Raw genomic sequence first — 22,188 nt, forward strand, 5'->3', positions numbered from 1 at the left:
CTCTGGCCCTGGCCATCACAGAGCAGAGAAAAGCCACCCCCTTGCCCTGCTCTGTGCTCTGCCCAAATCCCTGGCCCAAGAACCCCTAAGGTTTGGCACAGTCTGTTACATGGTCAGAGCAGCTAAAACATCAAACTTGATTTTTCTGTATATTAGCTAAGACTGTGTATTTGTACTTGCTTACTTCTTGTGTCTCCCCGTAAGAAAACAGGAGCTCCTAGAGGGCAGGGATTTGTGTCCGTTCTTCCCCAGCCTCAGTATCTAGAAAAGTACCTGGCACACAGCGGGCACTCGGTAAATACTTGTTGAACAAATGAATCTTTGCTAATTAAAGAAAACTGCTCCGTACTATAATTGCAACACCTTCTGCTGAGGCACGCGACCTTTTCCTGAAGAAAGCGTCTCTGGTGTGTTTTGGATCAGCTCCCTGTTAAAAAATATCTCTTGTCAGCCATCTGGAAAATGATAAAGTTGGATCTATACCTCCCACTATGCGCCAGGAAACAGTCCAAACGGATCAAAGATTTATACGTGATAAAATGAAACCATTAAAGTCCTAGAAAAAGGCACGACAGAATTCCGATAGAACCTCGGAGAGGGAAGGCCTTTCTAACGACGACTCAATCTCTAGCAGCCATAAAAGAAAAAGATGGACCGATGCAAACTGCATAAAAATCACAAAACTTTTGTTTGGCCAAGAAAAAGCAGCATGAGCAAAATCAAAAGATAAATGACAACCTGGGAGGAAAGCCAGCAACTTCCATCACAAAGAGCTAAACCTCCTGATATAAACAAACAAGCAAACGCCTAGAAATTAGACAGAAAAGGGGGACAACAGCTCAGTAGAAACATGGCCATTCAAGGCAGTTCACAGAAAAAGGAACCACAAACGGCCCTTAACCATGTGCAAAAACGTTCAACCTCTTTCTCTCACGCATCACTTTACTCATGTAAAGTAAGACCCATCACATTGGCCCAAATCCTGAACCATGGTGACCTAGGACTGGCAGGCCGATGAGGAGAGGGCTGCTCTCACATGTCACCAGTGGGACTGCAGATTTTTTCGTGTCAATCAGTGTTACAGTGGATATGACTTAGCCCCGACAAGTACCTTTGTGGGAATTTATCCCATGGATAGGTTGGCACACATGTGAAATAACATACATATGAAATCACTCTCTGTAGCACCCTTCAAAGTAGCAAACCACTGGAAACAACAAAAATGCCCATCAGTAGGAGACAGGATGACCTACATTATGATATGTGCATACAACACAAGACTGGATGGCCGTAACAGAGAATGAGAACTTTGTTATAGGAGGAGCTACCAGATGCATTATTAAAAGGAAAATGCAAGGTTCTGAACAGGATGCATGATGCTATCTACTAATTCTAAAACATCTAGAGAATAATACTTGTATTCTTGTTTGCTTATATGTGAGTGAAGAAACTCAAGACATTTACAGAAGGGGAGCCTGGCTGGTTTAGTCAGAAGAGTGTGCAATTCTTGATCTTAGGGCTGTGAGTTTGGGCCCCATGTTGGGTGTAGGGAGTATTTAAATCAATAAAAACATTTTTAAAAAGTTACACAAGAAGCTAACAGTGGTTGATGATGACAGTAGAGAGGTGGGGTGCCTGGGTGGCTCAGCTGGTTAAGCATCTGACTTCGGCTCAGGTCACGGTCTCACAGTTTGTGAGTTCGAGCCCCGTGTTGAGCTCTGTGCTGACAGCTCAGAGCCTGGAGCCTGCTTCGGATTCTGTGTCTCCCTCTCCCTCTGCCCCTCCTCTGCTGCTCTCTCTCTCAAAAATAAATAAACATTACAAAAACGTGTTTTAAAAAATGATGGTAGAGAGCCTTGGCAGATGAAGCAGAGGTCTGGAGGGAAGACTGTATGCATTTTTTTCAAGTTTATTTATTTTTGAGAGAGACAGATACAGCGTGAGCAGGGAAGGGGCAGAAGAGAGAGAGAGAGAAAATCCCAAGCAGGCTCTGCACTGCCTGATGCCCACAGAGCCCAATGTGGGGCTCGAGCTTACAAAACCATGAGATCATGACCTGAGCCGAAACCAAAGCTGGACGCTTAACCGACTGAGCCACTAAGTGCCCCTCTGTGTGCGTTTTTTTTTTTTTTTTTCAACGTTTTTTTTTTGTTTTTTGTTTTTTTATTTATTTTTGGGACAGAGAGAGACAGAGCATGAACGGGGGAGGGGCAGAGAGAGAGAGGGAGACACAGAATCGGAAACAGGCTCCAGGCTCCGAGCCATCAGCCCAGAGCCTGACGCGGGGCTCGAACTCACGGACCGCGAGATCGTGACCTGGCTGAAGTCGGACGCTTAACCGACTGCGCCACCCAGGCGCCCCCTGTGTGCGTTTTAATATGTTTTTTATTTCTCCCCAAAACATGACATAATTTGCAATGAGTGATTCGCTCCTTTAGCTCCAGAAGAGTTCCCTTATCAAAAAGTAAATAGGGATGCCTGGGTGACTCAGTTAAGCATCCAACTTCGGCTTGGGTCATGATCTCACGGTTCATGATTTTGGGCCCTGCATCAGACTCTGTGCTGACAGCTCAGAGCCTGAAGCCTGCTTCGGATCCTGTGTCTCCTCTCTAACCTTCCCCCACTTGCACTCTCTCTCTCTCTCTCAAAACTAGATAATAAACATCAAAAAAACAATTTTTGCAGGGGGCACCTGGGTGGCTCAGTTGGTTGGGTGACCGACTTCAGCTCAGGTCATGATCTCACAGTTCATGAGTTCGAGCCCCAAGTCGGGCTCTGTGCTGACAGCTCAGAGCCTGGAGCCTGCTTCAGGTTCTGTGTCTCCCTCTCTCTCTGCCCCTCCCCTGCTCATGCTCTGTCTCAAAAATAAATAAAAACATTTAAAAAAATTTTTAAAAACCAATTTTTTTAAAAGTAATCCATGGAGAAATAGCCAGAACCTACGGACCGCAAAGTTTTTCACCGCTAATAATCCATTCCTGTGATTAAGCCCCCAGCTGCTGAGAGCATTGGCAGCTACACAGCCCAGTGGTCATGTCCTTTTCCCCCTCCCCACCAGAGATAACCCAAAACCAATGACTGGCGCCCCGCCTCAAGGTGGGATGGTGTCTATGGTGGCATTCACCCTCCAGAGTTCCCCTGGGATCAGGTTGAGGCTAGACTCTAGCCGAGCCCACATCTTCGCCTGGTTTCTTCTGTTGTAACTTGCTTCCATCTCCTCCTTACTGGTTTCTCCTGAGAGCCTCCTCCAGGGAAATCATTTAGCCCAGAATCCCTGTCTCAGGCTCTACTTCTAGAAACTTATCCAAACCACCCCCATTAATTGATAACAGATGCCTTTCTCCAAAAGGAACCACCAATAGGCACTTCTGACCAGCAGATGCATGAGTTTCCACACTGTACTGACCTAGTACCAACCCAAAGCAAGGACTGTTGGGGAGACTTTGTACAAGTGCATATGAGGTTTCCAGTGAGGGATATAAAATATGGACCATAACGCATGTAACTGCTATCCCACTATCCATGGGCCTAAGGTCCCGAGGCCCCCAGCCTGAGAACTAGTGCCCCCTAAATCGTGATCCTGGACACATTAGCTGGATTCCCCGACAACTGGCTGAGAGCGGGACACGCAGACAGGACTGGAAGGGGAAGGGGGCCAAAGGCCAAGGTGGATGTCAGCTGGCTTTGCCTGCCATAGCAGAGACTGTGAGACGTCCACCTCGTTCCATTCCCCAGTCCCAGCATATGAGGGCATATGGCCAAGAAGGTAATATGGCAAAATCCTCACCCCGGAACAGGAGTGGAAGGGCTCTGTGCCGTGTCCGGGCCAGCAGCTTCACATAGTAGGTGTGACCCTTCCATGCCTGTTCCAGACCCGGCACCACCCACCTCAGGTCTCCTCAGCATTCAGCTCTATGTGCTAGAGACTGCTTACGGCCAACCCCTGTAACCTGAGGGCTCTTCCTGATGTGGGAAACACACTTGGCCAGTGCACAGGGCAAATTGGAAGGGCCCAGAAATGAATGCCCCCGATGCCAGCACCCTCAACTAAATCCAGAGGGATGGGGAGTTCGTGGACAAACAGTTTCCTATGTTCTCGAGGGAGGCAGCACGGAGACGCATCTGTCCTGTTCGTTTCCTAGAGATCCCCACTAGGATTAAGCTCCAGGCGCCACCGCAGTAACTCCCTTTATTGGCTGTCTGCTCTTTCCTGTCACACTTCCCCACTCCCACTACAGATGCTTCCTGGGATCGCCTCCTAACCCATTGACTTGAATCTGAACCCTTGCCTAAGAATCTGCGGAGAAAGCAAACCAAGACAACCCTCCTAACAGCCCAAACCCACAGACACCCAGTTTCACCCAGGCATTATGTTAAAAACGTCCTAGGGCACAGCAGAGCAACAAAGGAAAGAAGTCGGGTCTCTGAGTGACGGCAAGAGGAAAACCATCTGCCAATCCAGGGCTGCTAAGTGAGAAATGATCTGCCTTCTTCCCTAAGCCCCAGAGTTTGTAGGGAATCTTTGTTACAGCAGCTGTGCCTGTCTTAGCTAGGACAACAACCTGCCCAACATCCATTTCCTCTCTGGTCATGGCACCCGCTCTGCTGCTGGGGAACCACTTTCCTATTCCCAGACCAGAGATATAGCTGACCTGCTCAGGGTGGACCCGAAAGCCAAATCGCACCAATCACAGACAAGAAGCACCAGCCCAAGATCTTTGGCTGAAAGACAAACCCTTCTTCTGGGCTGCTGCACTATGGGACAGAAATCCAGAGCACAGGGTGGCCATGGGGCCCCCACTTGAAGCTGCCTGAGAAAAAAGTCACCTGTGGGAAAACCAAATAAAAGAGAAAAAGATGAGTGAAGATAACATGATTTAAGCACCTGGATCCAGCCACCCCTGAAGCTGGACAACCCTAGACTTATCAGCCAATACACTCTCTTTTCTGTTCAAGTCATTAAGAAAAATTCTTTTATATTTTATTTATTTTTGACAGAGAGAGACAGAGCACAAGTGGGGGAGGGGCAGAGAGAGAAGGAGACACAGAATCTGAAGCAGGCTGCAGGCTCCCAGCTGTCAGCACAGAGCCCGACACGGGGCTCTCACTCACAAACTGAGAGATCTTGACCTGAGCCGAAGTCGGACGCTTAACCGACTGAGCCACCCAGGCGCCCCTGTTCAAGTCATTTTAAACTGAGTTTCTGTCACTTGCAACCCAGAGAATTCTGTTTAATAAAAATCTGCCCCAGGCGCCTGGCTGACTCAATCAGTAGAGCCTGCAGATCTTGATCTCGGGGTCATGAGTTTAAGCCCCATGTTGGCTTATTTGAAAATTTTAAAAATTTTTTTAAAAGTTTAAAAATAAATAAAAATCTATCCCTAAAAGAGAATGTCGTGTCAGCTAGTTCACAATTCTCCGTGCCACAGGCCAGCTGCCCCTAAATAACTAGTCATTTAGAGATTCCCTTATAGGAATACTCATTTTTGTTGTCAAAATTACCCAGATAAAAGCAAATCAAAAGCTCTCTAGACTCTCTCCTCTGTGTCAAGCATTAGGAAACACAACGTGATGTCAGCAATTGGTCCTGGAGCTCCCAGTGCTGGCAGCTCCAGGACTGGGGAGAATCTCTCTCTTGGCCGCCATGGTGCCCTGAGGGTTCGGGCCCTTCCTGCTAGCCCTCCAGTCACAGAAGGACCCTGGAAACCACCTTGCCAGCCCCCTCACCCCCATGGGCTGTTGCCTCTCTTCTGCCCTACCTAGGTCTCAGGTCGGCTTTATTGTTAACCTCCTGGGCCTCTGGGGCCAGGCCTCCCAGGTGAGGAGGTGCAGGTAGCCAAAGGTCACAGCACTCAGCAGTCACATGCCTCGAAAGAGACTGCTATGCCTCCCAAATGAGCAGGACGTGGGCCAGGCCAGCGAGCATTCCTCACAGTCCAGCGTTTTCCACTTCTCCCCCAGTGCCAGACTCAAGGGAGGGACAAGTGCCTACAGCCAGCAAGTCCCAGCCCCAGAAAGCCAGAGGCATCTCCACAGTAACACCACGGCCACAAAGAGTGACCAAAGCATCCGTTAAGTGCCCTGCCCCGACAACCCCAGGAGTCTCTGCCCATCAGCCCTGAGGCCCCCGTTCATCTGCTCTCCTACCCAGCACTCAAGATATGCTTCTTCAAGCCCACCCACCAATACAAAATCACCCACCCAAAGTAACCTGAAGTCAAATGTCCCACAATAAGCCCTAAACAGGGAGCTAGAACTCCATGCTCTCCTGCCTTGTTTTTATAAAGGAAGTGTCACAAGAACGTTTCATTCATTAAAATAATTCCTGTAAACTCTTTCAGAATAATAAAATTCCTTTTCCTTGCTTGAGTAGCATTTCAGGTGGAAGGACTTTTATTTCAAGGCACCATAAAATGATAGTCTAAGAACACCTCTGCCTCCACATGTGAAAATCGTTTAAAAAAAAAAAAAAAAACAGGAAAAAAGAAAAATACCGCACGGCGATCGTGGCCATCCACGAACTTTTGTTAATGTGACTGTTCAACAGGACGTGGGTTACAGGGGGCTGGACACCACTATCATCATTGACAACCTTGGAACAGATCCCCTGCCATGGCCCCGGGAGGGCAGAGGGATGAACTGAGCCCTGTGGGGCGGGGGACCCCCTCCAAAACCAAAAATCCCCTAAGCGTGGCAGCTCGAGCGTCTCTCCCCGCTCCTCCTCCTGCACCTCCTCACTTCTCCTCTTCTTCGCTCAGGGTGACATTCCCCTGGAGTGTGGACGTCAGCTTGGCTTGCAAAAGAGCCGCTAATTTTTTGGATGTCTTTTTGAGAAAGGCGCTGCCCGGGTGGGCACTGTTCACGTGCAGGTACAGGTCCTCCTGGGTGGGGCCCGTGTAGCCACAATCCTCACAGACGTAGAGCTTGTCCCGGCGTTGCTTGTAGGCGTACTGTTGCTGCACCCCGTGGATTTTCTTCAGGTGGGACTCCAAGGAGCAGCGCTGGGTGAAGGCTTTGTTGCAGATGTCACATTTGTAGGGGCGAATGCCTGCAAGGTCGATGGGCAGACACATCACCAGTTGGTCACGGCCAAGCCACAGCCTCCCAACCGCGAAGCCATTTAAAATCGTGATACACAACCCGACAGCAGAAAACCAAACCACCTGATTCAAAAACGGGCAGAGAAATTGAATAGACCTTTGCTAAAGAAGGCGTGCAAAGTACCAACAGGGACATGACAAGGTGCTCGATGCCATTGATCGGCGGGAAAATGTGAATCACGACTGCACTGAAATGATCACCTCACGCCTGTTAGAATGATTATCATCAAAGACAAGAGATAACAAGTGTCCTTGAGGATGTGGAGAAAAGGGAACATTCGTGCACTTTTGATGGAAATGTAAACGGGTACAGCCACTATGGAAACCAGTATGGAGGTTTCTCAAAAATTAAAAATAGCACTACCCTATGACCCAACAATCCCACTTCTAGGATATATATCCAAAGGAAATGAAAACAGGATCTCAAAGAGACACCTGCACACCTGTGGTCACTGCAGCATTATTCACAATGGCCAAGATATGCAAACAACCTAGGTGTCCATTAACGAATGAACGAATAAAAAAAGATGTGGTATATTTATACAATGGAATATTACACAGCCACGAGAAAGGAGATAGATGTTTGCAACATCGTGGATGAACCATGAGGGCATTATGTGAAATAAACCACATAGAGAAAGACAAATACTGCATGGTATCACTTTTATATGGAAAAGTCAAACACATAGGAACAGAGTCGAAAAATGGTTGCCAGGAGCTGAAGGGTAGGAGAAGTAGGAGAAAAAGGAAATCAGCATAGGGAGGGATTCAACATGAGGAAAACGATTCAGGCAAGACACAAAGTGTGTCCACAAAGGTTCACAACATCCACATGAGCAAACATAAAAAGGGATGCAAACTTGGCAAAGAAACACCACGTGGCTTTGGGAGGAAGAGCTTTAGTCTTCCCACTTGTATGCTTCAATGTTTTGATTTTATAGTGGGCAAAGTAAACCTTGTTTTTATTCTAGTTGCAGTTTTCCTGGAAACAGACCCTGTGACAAAGATTCCAGTAGCACCTGTAGGTGAGTGAAGAAGCGAGGGACAGGAAGGAGCCCTACAAGGTGGGGATAGCAAGGCAGTCACTGCTGTAGGCAGCCGGAGTCCAAGTGCACCAGGCAAGCTCAGGGAACAATGCAGAACCCTCACCTCTGAGTCACCCCCCCACCCCCCGCCCTCCTCCAGCAGCACTGTCTAGGGCCGCCTCTGGGTGGCACTGATTGTCCCTCCCTGTCCTGTGCCAGCAGGAACACCCTCAGGCAGAGTTGCAGGTGTGGGCAGTTGCTACGTGGATAGGTGTGCCCAGAAAAGGCAGGAGCCAGGGGCGTGGGCTGGACATGGGTGGCATCTGCTATAGGTATGAAAGCATTTCCAAATTGGATCTCACGCTGGCCTTAGAATCGGGCTAATCTTAGCGGGGCTCGCCTTCTAGATGGAGAGCTAACAGGTGCCATATACACCAGGGAGCTCAGCCTCATCAAAGCACAGGCCTTCCTATTTCCACCAAGAGCACTCATCCTGAATGTGAGGTTGGAATGTCACACAAGCAGCGGTAAGGGCGGGCCCCACTTAGGCTCTAAAGGAGGAGATCCTGGTTGTAAAGGAAGCACAGTGTAACATAACCTGGAAGCCCGGGAGAGGGCGCGCATCGTGCTAGGGGTACGTGGAACAAAGAGGGCGGCCACTACAGTCAGACAATCTTAGAGCCCAGAGGTTAGCAGAGCTATCTCCTACAGGAACCCCCAAAGCCTCAGATGCCAAATTTAAGGGTATGCCAAAAACTCATCAGTCAAGATAAAATAATATTTCGGGGCACCTGGGTGGCTCAGTCCATTAAGCGTCTGACTCTTGATTTCAGCTCAGGTCACGATCTCTCATTTGTGAGACTGAGCCTTGTGTGGGGCTCACGCTGAGCAAGAGCCTGCTTGGGATTCTCTCCCCCCCCGCTGCCCCCCCAGCCCCTCCGCCCTTCTCCTGCTCACACAGGTGCTTGCATGCGCTCTCTCTCTCAAAACAAATAAACATTTAAAAAAGGTAATATTTCAAAAACCAAAACACATTAAAAAAAAATCCATATGAACAAGTTATCAAAATCCTAAACAGGGACAAGACCCAACAATGCTGTACAGGACCCGGAGGCAAAAGGAAGATGTGAGCCCTATGTAGGTGTTTTTGTGTATTTTTTAACTGGTTATTCTTTTCCCCATAATGTTCTAATTGTTGAAGAAAAATACTAAAAAATTGAAAAGTAGCTGTAATTAAAACTCACGTTTTAAAATGTTTAACTATTTTTTTTAGACAAAAATGAAATTTATGATGATTTTACTATCCTGGCTTCAATGGAAGCAAACTTACCCAGAGATATTTTCAAAATCCACTTTTTTAGCTTCCCAATCATCGTGAGGATTTTCCCATGCTGGTGCTTACTGTTCAGCTTCACTCCTTTTCAACAGCACCATGGTGTGCTGTTGGACAGCTATACCCAAATGCTAGCTTTCCCAAGCCAGAGACAGACTGCCTTGTACAACAGGGTTCCAACGTGCGCTTCCCGGACCGACAGTCAAATCACATTACCTGAGAGCTTGCTGGAAATGCAGAGTCCCAGGACCTACCCCAGACTGAATTGAATGTGGAGCAGTGGTCCTCAAACCTAGGGGGCTTGTCACAACACAGATTCCTGGCCCCACCGCTGGTGTTTCTGGTTCTGGGGTAGGAACGCACTTCTAACGAGTTCCCAAGTGATGCTGAAGCTGCCTGTACTGGGATCTCTCAGGGAGTCACAGCTCCCAAGCCATGCCAAATTAGGCATGACCAAAACAGAAGCAGGAAGAAACAGAAAATTGCAAGCAGACTGAACACATAATCCAAAAACCCCCAACAAACCGAAGTCCAAGACCAGACAGCTTCCTAGGCAAATTCTACCAAATTAGGCGTCAGGACTGCACTTTGGGTGTCTGAAAGCTGCCCTCCCCCCAGTATTTTCTCTTCAAGGCTAAATGTCCCCACTTCTTTAATGGTGGCTTGTGGAGGGGGCTGAGAGAGCCCCTTCCTGTTCATGAAGTGCACAGATGATAAAGGAAGTTGAAATGGAAGTTGAAGGAAATTAAAGTAAGTTGAAATGGAAAAAAAAGTCTCCCCCACCCCCATCCAAGCACTTGAATGAACCAAATCCCTTTCATGAAGCATATCCTAGAACACTCCTGTGAAAAAACTGTGGGGTCAATGCAATGGTGAGCTGTTACTCCAGTCTCCTCAAGCAGAGTGCAGGCCTATGTTATATTCCACACATTCTAGAAAAACTGCCAGAAGTTAAGAAATTCCTTCATAATCCTTGGCATTTGGAACATAATAGGTGCTCAGTAAATAATTTTTCAACAAATGAAAGAACGAACCCCTACCATCATGGTGAAGGAGGAGTCACAGAGGTTACTTCCTCGGAGCTAGTCTTCTACAAATTTAAGGAATAGGGCTGTTTGGGGTTTCATGCTTGCGCCATAGAGGGCTTTGTGTTTCATCAGGCCTTCTGGGCCGGGACAGCAGCTGGCAGATCAAGCAGCCAACCTGATTTCAAACCTACAGCTCATCACAACAGAAATTCACCCAGAGACCAGTTACTCAACCCACTACTGTGTTAAAACATCCAAACTAAATATGTGGAAAGGGGAGCACACTTACCCCAGGCAAGCTCCTGGACCCCGGGGAAAGGACAGATTCTTCCAGTCCTGCTCTAGGAGGCCTGGCCCCAGCGGTGACCCAAAAAGGTGATCTGAAGCGGCTGCCGACCAGGGTTTCACCTGATCCCTGCCCCCTGGCAGAGGTGAGAGTGCCAGGAACCGGTCTCCTTGCCCTGCATCCAACAGGTCACCGAGCACCTTCCACGGGCAGAACACCCAGCAAGGTCTACACAGCAAAGGCTACAGACTGCAGAGTCCTACATCACCCAGATGACAGAGAAAACAGGGATGGCCGCTGTGGTGGAATTTTCCCAGGGAGGGTGGGACGTGAGCCTAGATCGGAGGACCGGTGACTCACAGACACGGAGATGGATGGAAGACAGCAGGTGCCGAAAGCTCTAGTTAGGGCAATTGTGACTTTTGCACACCTGCTCCTCCTCCCCTCTCTGCAAACACCACACTCATCCCTCACTCACTGACATTGTCATGCAGCAGCCCCTGGGTGACCCTTTTAAGGCTTGGGAACAAACCCCTTCCTCCTGGAGCCCCCCCGCCCCCCGTGAACTTGGTGCGGTGGGGGTGGCTGAGAGAGGAAGGTGGCCAGAGAGGACCCCTGGGCAAGGGGGACCGATGCTAAGTCCCCCCTGACTTTGGGGCCTCACCCACCTTAGTGCTCTGGAGCAAAGGCCAACCTTGTTCATGTCTGGAGTGAGATATCAGAACTAGAAAACACCATGCCTGCTCCAGACATCAGTAACTCACTAACACCCACACAGCAAGAGTCCAAGGCCACACATCTCCTACTCATTATGTGAGCCCATGAGAGATGGCCGAATCCCACCGAGCCTCAGTTTCTCCACCTATAAAATGGGGATAACATTCATACCCCCTTGTTAGGCTGCTCTGAGGATTAATCAAGACATCACATGCAAAGGGCCTGGTGCGTATTAACATATTAACATTAAGTACTCGGTAGGATACAGCTTCAAGAGTTTACAATACAGCTCAAGAGAACACAAATATGCTCTACTCATTAACTGGCTGGTGGGCACATATGTAGTATTTGTCTATACGCTGTACATATACACACACACACACGCTGTCTATATATATATATATATATATATATATATATATATATACATATACATATAGGTATATACACTTTTTCTATTTGCAAGCACTTGGGAATGTATTGTTATCTTACAGTCGTTTGAAAAAAAGGGGATGGGGTGGGGGGAGAGGGGAAAGTGGGTGATGGGCATTGAGGAGGGCACTTGTTGGGATGAGCACTGGGTGTTGCATGGAACCCAATTTGTCAATAAATTATACTTAAAAATAAAAAGAAAAGAAAAGAAAGAAAAATTTTTAAAAAGGGACAATTTTTTTTAAATGTGGGCATTAGGTGTCTGGTGCAGAAGAAGCGTGCAGAGAGACCTCCTTCACTGTCACTTTTTGAAGGTTGTGCTGTAAGGCTTCTACTACCTCATCCAAAAACTACTTCATTGGGTTATCCAAAATGGTTTCCTGTCTTCAAATTTCCTATTTATTTATTTGTTTGTTTTTGAGAGAGAAAGCAAGAGTAAGGGGCAGAGAAAGAGGAAGAGAAAGAGAAGGTCAAGCAGGTGCCATACTGTCAGCGCAGAGCTCGACACAGGGCTCGAACCCACAAATCATAAGATCATGACCTGAGCTGAAATCAAGAGTCAGATGCTTAACCAACTGAGCCATCCAGGTGCCCCAAATTTTCTATTCCTATTACTAAAATAAAGGTTCGCATCACACATCTCCAAAGAAAATTCTTTGCTACTGGTGCTTTCTGCTTGCTCTCCTTGCTGTAGCTAAGTGCTCCGTTATTGAACTTTATATAAACATGAACTTGTGGGAGTGGATATCTAGGGCAACCTCCTCTGGAGGCAGTGTGGTAATGACCACAAAATATTGTAACGTCGTCTACCCTTTGGCCCACATTAGGGAAACTATCTACAGAAAGACTCACACAGGTAGACAAAGGATGTACAAGAATATCGATGGCAGTCTGACATTTAAAAAAGAAAGGAAGAGAAAGAAAGAAAGAAAGAAATGAAGGAAGAGAGAAAAGAAACAAAGGAAGAAAAGGAAGGCAGGGAGGGAGGAAAGAAAAGAAAAGAAAAAAGAAGAAAGGAAAGGAAAGGAAAGGAAAGGAAAGGAAAGGAAAGGAAAGGGAGAAAGAGAAAAAGGGAAGGAAGAAAGGAAAGGAAAGAAACTTTGAGATGGTGTTTGTTGATGGTGCCTCCGTTTTTGAAATTATGTCAAAATCTCATATTTATTTTTTAACTTTATTTATTTATTTATTTTGAAAGAGACAGAGACAGCACGAGTGGGGGAGGGGGAGGGACAGAGAATCCCAAGCAGGCTCTGCACTGTCAGTGCAGGGCCCGACATGGGGCTCAAACACACAAACTATGAGCTCATGACCTGAGCTGAAATGAAGAATCAGACGCTTAACTGACTGAGCCACTTGGGCGCCCCTTCATCTTGTATTTAAAAATGCTCTGATAACTATTAAAGACAGTTAAGGTATGTCTACCTGTGCAGATATATGAAACAGTGTCCAAGATATATAGGGCATGAAAAAAGTTATGTGTGTTAAAAACTTGGAAGTGAAATGGTGGTTTGCTTTCAGGTGTGGAACTGGGGCTTGGAAGGGGGAGGAAGGCTGACTTTTTTCCTTTCATTTTTTGTTCCCTTTCGTATTACTTTTTTTTAGCTAAAATGTAAGTCAAAATAAAATAAAGCAGACATTCTGATGAACGAAAGAGGTGATCCCACAGGACAGCATTCAACTCCCTAGGGGTGGAGTTGACTTTATTCTTTTGCAGCCATCGGCCCCACTCCAAACTTCTCCCAATCTGCATTTTTCCCAACTAGTCAATCCTTCCCTGTAGGCTCCAAACAAAGACACCATTGTTTCCTCTTCTTCAATCAAGATGGGATTTGTTTGCCTTCCAGTCCCTCTCAATGTGGTCTGATTGGAAGATAAGGCCAGAGGGCGTCCCAAGGGGTGGGGCAGATACTGCAGCTTTGGCCAGTGCCCCCCTCCCCACTTCCCTGACCTCGAGAATCTAAATTCCTTTGCTCCTCTCCCTGGAACTCAGAAGCTTCCACAGGAACAACAGGTGCCTTGAACGGACTCCTTCATTCGAGTCATAAAGTTATAATCAACATGGGTTATACGCCATGGCACCCCCCCCCCCCCCCCACAAAGGCTGCACTGGAGACCCCACGGATGCCTGTGTCCTTTTCAAGCTGCTTATAGTGGCTCATACTTTCTGGTCTACATTGGCTGGAGACTTTTACAGAATGAGTAGCCATTTTCCAAACAAGAAAAATAGAATACTTTCAATAAAGGCTGTACTTGTCGGAAGAGCCTGGTGCACCTGTTGGGAGCAGTAAACAATGCCCAGACCGCACCTGACACGCCGTAGCCCTCAGTGTGGTTCTGCGTTCCCAGCAGGCTCCCAGGTGGTGCTGGTGCTGCCGGTTCAGGAGTAGTGAGGGTGGGCACTTGGTGCGGAGTCTGGCACATGCAAATACCGGCTATTATGTTTTATTCTAGAATACAGATCTCCCCCACCAAAAGCAAACCATTTCCTTCCATGGATGGCCATTCTTAGGAGGCATCCCAGCTGGCTCAACCTAAACACTTAAACAAATCCAAAAGAATCTTCTCTAAAAACAGGCCCATGATGTTTTTCACAGGCTGTGAACTAGATGTGCGTTCGTTTCTTTAAAGCTCATGGCTCCCTCTCTCCATTCTGACCATAATCTCCCATGCTGGCCTCAGTGGTCCTGTCAACCCCACTTAAATACCATGGTTTCCTCCACTATGTGCGTAGCGGATGCTGCTGGTCCCCTACGCTGACCCCCTTTTCTGAGCTAGTGCTTCATTCTCTATCTATCATGTGTGTGGATAGCTAACAGCTCCCGGCTGTCCCCTTCTCCAAGGAATGGGCACTGGGCAATTGACATCTGAGCCAAGGGGAAAGGCAGCCCTCAGCCAATGTCTGACATAAAAGTGCCCGCCACTGGCCTATAGTGCCATTCACACCCAGAACCCCCGTGGGACCGGGCTGAGGCCAGACTCCCCGTGAGACCACCTCTCTGCTTCCCCCTCCCTTCCAGGTTTCGTCTGACAGCCCTCCCTCAATAAATCATTTCATAAGAATCACCATCTCAGAATCTGCTTCTAGGGAACCCGACCCAGGACAATTTGGATTGAAAAACAGCCCCTTGTTTGCTGATCTACTTCCATGAAATGTTACACAGGTTTTTTGCACCAGTTTCTGTCTCCCAACCTTGAATCAGATGTCATTTGACTAACATCCCCCCTCCCCATCACACACACACACACACACACACACACACACACACACACACTCTGAGTTACTTTTTTCTTGGTGAAGTCATCCAAAAAAGACATCTTAATCTTTTCTTTCATCCACTTGGATATTAAGTAAGACATTTACAGGCTCTGGTTTCCCTGGGTCTCTTCCGAAATGTCTCCTGTTCTGAGTCTTTCCTTGGATGCCCTGTCCCTCTTAGCATGTGACAGGAGATGTGGGGGAGGATGGATTAATCCTGGTTCTCTATGCCACTCTCTTTGCCCGCCTCATCGATACTGTAGCTACAATTCTCAAAAGAAGGGTCCTGAGATCCCAGATACATCTTTAGTCATGACTGGGGGTGCAGGGGTGGCTCAGCCGGTTGAGTTGTCTGACTTTGGCTCAGATTATGATCTCGAGGTGAGTTCAAGCCCCACATCGGGCTGCTGTCAGCGGGGAGCCCACTTTGGATCCTATGTCCACCCCCACCCCCCCACCCCCGCCCCTCTCTGGCCTTGTGCTCTCTCAAAAATAAACGTTAAAAAAAAAGTTTAAAAAAATTAGTCATGACTGGTCTAATCAGCCTGTAAGCAAACATACCCTTCACTCAACTGCTGTCTGCTATACCTGTGTTAACACTGTCCACATCTTTGCTTCTGGTCTAAATACATTTACTTGTAACAGTCAATAGCAAAAATCCAACCTTCATCTCTCAAACAAGACCCGAAACTGCAGACTTCTGTTAAGATCTTTTGGAACCAGAGAGGTTGTTCACATGAACCTTAAAAATGTTTGAGGGGTGCCCGGGTGGCCCAGTCAGTCAAGCGCCAGACTTTGGCTCAGGGCATGATCTTGTGGTTCATGGGTTCAAGCCCCACGTCATTTAAAAAAAAAAAAATTTTTTTAATGTTTGAGAATCCCAAATTTTTGCTCTTTTTACTGATTCATGGATTAACCCTTTTGTAAAGAGCTCAAGAGATGGCAGGGTGGCCCCTCACACCAGGACCTTGGTCTGCTCCTCCAGGTCCTGGCATGGGGATGTCCCCACAGCCAAGACTCCTTTTTCAGTTTGCTACCACCTAATTTGTCAGTAAGCCCTTTCCTCCCTCCTCATTCTGGTCCATTATTACCTGGAGGCACATCTCCAGCAGCAAATAAACCAGGGCAGGAAAAACAGGTTCAAGACATTTTCATAATTCTATCTGTTGATCACTTTAAGACTCAAAATTAGGGGCGCCAGGGTGGCTCAGTCAGTTTGGTGTTTGCCTTCAGCTCAGGTCATGATCTCGCGGTTCACGAGTGCGAGCCCCGCGTTGGGCTGTGCTGATAGCTCAGAGCCTGAAGTCTGCTTCCGATTCTGTGTCTCCCTCGCTCTCTGCCCCTCCCCCATTCACACTCTGTCTCTCTCCCTCTCAAAAATAAATAAACATTAAAATTTAAAAAAAGGAAAAAAAAGAGTCAAAATTAGGATTTAAAAATTTTTAAGTCATTACCTGTAGATTCGACCTTATAGTCAGGGCTGTCCAACAGAAATTAAAATGCAAGCCACTTTGTAGCCTTAAAATGTCCAGTAGCCTCATTAAAAGCGGTAAAAAGAGAACAGGTGAAATTAATTCCAACGATATATTTCGCTTAACCCAACGTATTCAAGATATTCCCATTCCAACAGGGAATCAACATTAAAAACCGAGATGTTTTGCATTCTTATTTTGCATCAAGTCTTCAAAATCTGGTATCGGTTTTCCACTTATCGACACGTCTCAATCAGACCAGCCACATGTGGGGGGGGGTCTCACCCATTACATGTGGCCTGGGGCTGCTGTGCTTTTTACCTTCTAGATGCCCCCCTCCCAGAGGAGAAACCGTGAAGCTCTTTGGGAAGGCCCTGGGTGGAAGGCATTATTATTCACCAATGTCAGCAATTTTCAGCCCCTCCCGGGGTCACTAGAAATTTCACGTTTGAGGATCAAGAGACAGAGGAGCTCAAGAGTCGGAGACACAGGCCATCTTCTTTCTTGCTCACCGTGGGAATCTTGGCACCATTGAACACACACACACAGACTCCTCTGCGACCTGCTAAACCCCAGGCTGCAGTGTGCAGTTTCTGCCAGGCCCAGGTGTCCCTTTATCTCACCTTCCTGCAGAGCAAGCAGGCTTCCAGAAACCGAAACGGGGCAAGGCCGGTGAGGCCCCGGTCTTGGGGAGAAAATTGGGGACGGCAGCGGGAGGCAAAGGGGACAGACAAGGGGACTTACGGGAAATAGAGGACCATGAACTTCGGCACCAGCCGGTCTGGTTCCCAATTCCACCATCCATGGTTATCTGACCTCCCTGAACCTGGTCTCCTCATCTATTAAGTGGGCCTAATTGACTCCTTGGGGTTGTATGAAGTAATAGATAAATGCTGAGGGCCCAGCATGAAGGAAAGTGGCTACTTGTAGCTCGCTGCCATCTGAGGAAGCTGAGTCACCCTCTGTGGGGACTCCCAGTCTCTGCCGAGTCACCCTCCTTACTTGCGAGCCCTTTTTCTCCCTTAGAGGACATCGTCAACACCCCACCCCAAGCCCCCAGCCTACCACCAGGTCATCTCAGTTCCAGTAATGTCAGTGGCTTCCAGCATCTCTCTGTTGGAGGAGATTCCCCAGGAGACACCGGAGACCTTCAAGGGGCTGGGGGGGAGGAGCTGCCTAGGACCTGAGGGTCCCAGGATGGACCCCCATCAAGGAGGGATGGGAGTGACAGGATAAATCCCCCAGCTTTCTTGCCCCTGGAACAATTCTGTGGTACATTCTACGTGGTTCTTCAGAGGACCCCCAGTGGGGTTGAGCCCCAGGTGCGCACGGTGACACCCTGCTCAATAGCTTGCTCTTATTGGCTGTCTTCCCCTCCCCACCTCCCCTCCGTAACCCCTCACTATGCCCCCTGAGATCACCCCCAAAATAAACCGCTTACACCCAAATCCTTAGGTCAGGGTCTGCAACCCAAATTAAGACACTCGGCACCTGCAAGGCCCTTCCTCCCCGTCCAGCTGTGGAAATCTGGCTCATCCTTCAAGGTCAGCCAAAAGACACCTCCTCTGAGAAGCCTCCCTGATGCCCTGTCAATGCACGTTCCAGGCCTCCCCACTGGCATACCTATGCTACTTTTTCTTTTGTTTGACACCTCTTGTTTTTCTCATGTGACAGTCAGATGTCTGATTTCTCCCCAGGTTGGCTGAGCTCTCCATGAGCACAGAGGGGAGTCTAGGGCCTGTCCCACAGCAAGGTCTCAGGAAACCTCTGCCAATTATTTGAACTTTTGCTACTAATAATATTTAATATTTACTATGTGCTTACAATTATTGCCCTGAGACCTCACAATTATTATTTTAGGTTACAGGTCCCAAAATTATGCCCATTTTAGAGATGGACAAACTAAGGCCAAAAAAAAAAAAAAGATAAGTAATTTAGATACGGTTGCATAGTCAGCTAACTCAGATCTGTAGCTTTTAATCAGTACGTGACTGGGTGAATTTGCAAACTCTTCTCGGAGAAGCAGTCCCTGATATTTCCATTAATGGAGAGTCAACTCGGTCACAGATGAGGCAACCCCACTGGCTCACTGCTTACTCCAGCTGAAGGTACTCACAGCCAGCAACGCTCCCTGAGACTCTTCACTCTGTCTTAAAGGCCAGGGTCAGGGAGTGACCACAGCGCCCACCAGGCAAGTTTCAGAAGAACAAGACCGTGTCCTCAAGGACATCCTCAGACAGAGATGGAAAGCCGAGAAACAGTCCAGAGCAACCAGGGACAGAGGACTGAGTGAGTGGCCCCCAATCTCCTCCAGCCCCTCGGGTCGGCTGTCTACGAAGTCAGATTGGTAGCTACCCGATGAGTCCACCTATAGCCTTGGGTCCTCCACCCCCTGCAGGACTCCCCACATCCTACAGAATGCTCTGCCACCCCAGAGAACCCTCCGCCCACCCCAACCTAAGGTGCCAACCTGACCACACAGAGATCAAACTTGAACTGATTCACTGGTGCTAGGGACTAAAAAAAGAAGCCTTGTATCCAGCCCGGAAGAGTACACACCATCGGATTCCATTTCTATCATGCCCAAAACCAGGCCCGGTAATCAATGCTGCTACAAGTCACACTAGTGGTGCCTCGTGGAGGGAAGGCGATAGTGACAGAGGGAGGAGCAGGAATTCTGGGCACAGGGCGTATGGTAGCCCTCCTTACCCGGGGGTTCACTTTCAGTGATTTCAGGTACCCGTGGTCCACTGTGGTCCGGAAGTAGACGGTCCTCCTTCTGACATAACATCAGAAGGTCAGTAGTATCCTAACGCTACATCACAATGCCTAGGTCATTCACCTCACTTCATCTCATCACGTAGGCATCTTATCATCTCCCACATCACAAGAAGGGGGAGTACAGCACAATAAGAAACTTTGAGAAAGAGAGACGACATTCACTGAACTTTTATTACAGTATATGGCTATAACTGTTCTATTTTATTACCAGTTATTGTTGTTAATCTCTTATTGTGCCTACTATATAAATTAAATATTATCGTAGGTATGTATATATAGGAAAAAGCATAGAATATGTAGGGTTTGGTACCACGTGTGGTTTCAGGCATCCACTGAGGTCTTGGAACGTGTCCCCACGGATAAGGGGGTACTGCTGTATTCTGTTTCTTGGTCTGGGTGCTAGTTATATGGGTGTGTGTTCACTCTGTAAAAATTCCTGAACTCATCAAACTATATGCTTCTGATTTGTGTGCTTTCCTGGATGCAAAAATCCACTTCACTAAAGGTTTTTTAAAAGGAAAAGAGAAACTTTTGAGTATTCCAGCCCACTCTCTAAGGTGGGGGACACTCTTCCCAGGCCGGGCAAACAGCTCACAGCCAGCAATCTAAGAACAAAACAGTGTCATAGGAGCTATAAAAGAAATCTGAATACACAGGATCGGAGAAGGGTCCTGTGTGAGGACTGAGGAGGGAGGAGTAGACATTTTCCCATCCCACCAAGATGCCAGAGGAAACCCCAAACTCTGAAAGGGCTTGAGGATCAGGAGACTATATATAGTAAATTCTATGAGGCTATAGGGAGAATGGGTCATGACCAGGTTGGGGTTGAATGGTTAGGATGGGATGGGTTGAAATGAGATGAAATTAAAGAGGATGGAGATGGGATGGGGAGGGGTTGGGGGGTAAGGGGTGGGGCAGGGAGGGGGTGGGATGGGATGGGGATGGAATGGGGATGGAGACAGGACAGGTTGGGATGGGGAGGGGTGGGGTGGGCTGGGGTGGGCTGGGGTGGGCCAGGATGGGATGGGACCAGACCGGAATTTGAAAATGGAACCCGGATTGTAAAGAGCTTTATATGAAGCCCATCAAGATGAGGAGTTGGGATTTCATCTTGCCCAGAGTTGGAGAATTTTTAGCAGGGCAGGGGCACCCTTAGTATTGTCCTCAAGGGATCCTTCTGGCCGGTGTGGAACTATGGGCCTCAAGGAGAAGCCTAGAGGCCAGATGTTTCTAAATTAAACTAACAAGATTTTACCCAGTCAGATGGGCCAGAGGAGAGCCGAATGGGCACTCCCAGGATTCTCTGTGAATTGAGCTGGTGAGGACCTAGATCCATGCTCAAGTCGGGGAACTCCAGAAGGTCCAAGGGAAGGAAAACACTTGCCCGCTTCACAGAGGAGCTGAGCGTTTCCTCCTCTTTCTGAGCTCTCAGGACCTGATTCTGAGACAGCTCACACCCCAACAAAGGAGGAAAAGACACCACCAGTGGGACCACAAGAACCCATTCTAGCAGGCAGCCGGACGAGGGCTGAATGAACTATGCCCCCCGCGTTGCACCAGACGTCACAGCCCAGAACGCTTCCAGCCAGGGATCTGTCTTAAATGGCCCCAGAACTTGGACCATCATCACATCTCTTACAGAGGCAAACAGCCTCAGAAAAGGGGCTTGCCTGGCCCACCACAACTCAGCCGGCTGGTGGCACAACCAGGAGCTGGACCGAGATGCACTGGCCCCAGATGCCCCATCCTGCAGTCTTTCCAGAAATATGACACTGCTCCAAGCTCCCGATTTAGTTCTTTGGTGGAGAGGGAGCAGGAGCTCTGTCGGCCAGAATAGCGAAAGCAACCGCGAAGCACACGCCCCTTCCTCACCTGTATGCGTGCGGACGTGCCTCTTCAGGTCAAAGGTGTCGTTGAAGCCCTTGCCACAGAAGGTGCACAGGTGTCTCTTCACCTGGTTGTGGCACTTGAGGTGGCGGTTGAGCATGCGCTGCAGGCGGAAGCCCTTGCCACACAGCTCACAGCTGTGAACCGCCGGGTCGCTGCATGTGCCTGTGGTGAACTGGGACAGAGAGAGGGGGGGTGAGGGCCCCGGCGCAGGCGGGCACCCCCAGTGGGCTCAGCCCGGAGCCCACCTCCCCGTGTGGCCAGGCTGCGGCTCCTGACCCCTAAGAACTTCCAAGCGGGTTTTGGGGAAGGTGAAAGAGATCACTGGCTGCTCCTCCCAGCATTCATTCTCCCCTTCTTCCTGAGAACAGACTTCTTCTTTTTTTAAAAATTTTATTTTGAGAGACAAAGCACGAGCAGGGGAGGGGGTAGAGAAAGAGGGAGAGAGAGAACCCCAAGCAGGCTCCCCACTGTCAGCACAGAGCCCGATGTAGGGCTCAACCTCACAAAAGAGAGATCATGACCTGAGCCAAAATCAAGAGCCGGACACTTCACCGACTGAGCCATCCAGGTGCCCCCCACACACACACACTTCCCTTCACCTTAGAACAGACTTGTGTTCCCTGCCCCCAGCTAAGTGTCTATACTTGCCAGCCTGATAGCAAGTCATGGCCGCAGGATGGGCAGGCCAATGAAAAATACACTCCTCTCTGGGGGAAGATGGGGCCCTCTTCCTCCTTTTCTCCTTCCTGCTGGCTACACCTCCAACTGCCCCTTTGGACCATGACAGGGAAGCCAGTGCTGAGGATGGAAGAGCAGAAAGAAGGGAGTCCAGGTCCTGATGATGTCATGGAGCCCGCCGTAGAGTCCC

At 48.5% G+C, this 22,188-nt stretch overlaps 1 protein-coding gene across 1 annotated transcript in view; it reads right to left on the reverse strand.

Moving 5' to 3' along the window:
* Nucleotides 1–6,204: 6,204 nt before the first annotated feature.
* OVOL2 (ovo like zinc finger 2) overlaps nt 6,205–22,188 on the reverse strand; it is a 29,752-nt gene continuing 13,768 nt past the window's right edge. The window contains 2 exon segments of the mRNA XM_042930169.1: nt 6,205–7,048; nt 21,303–21,492. Coding sequence (XP_042786103.1) covers nt 6,735–7,048; nt 21,303–21,492 — 504 coding nt within the window. The 3' untranslated portion in view covers nt 6,205–6,734.

Source organism: Panthera leo, chromosome A3 (assembly GCF_018350215.1).
Source record: "Panthera leo isolate Ple1 chromosome A3, P.leo_Ple1_pat1.1, whole genome shotgun sequence".
Taxonomy (NCBI): domain Eukaryota; kingdom Metazoa; phylum Chordata; class Mammalia; order Carnivora; family Felidae; genus Panthera; species Panthera leo.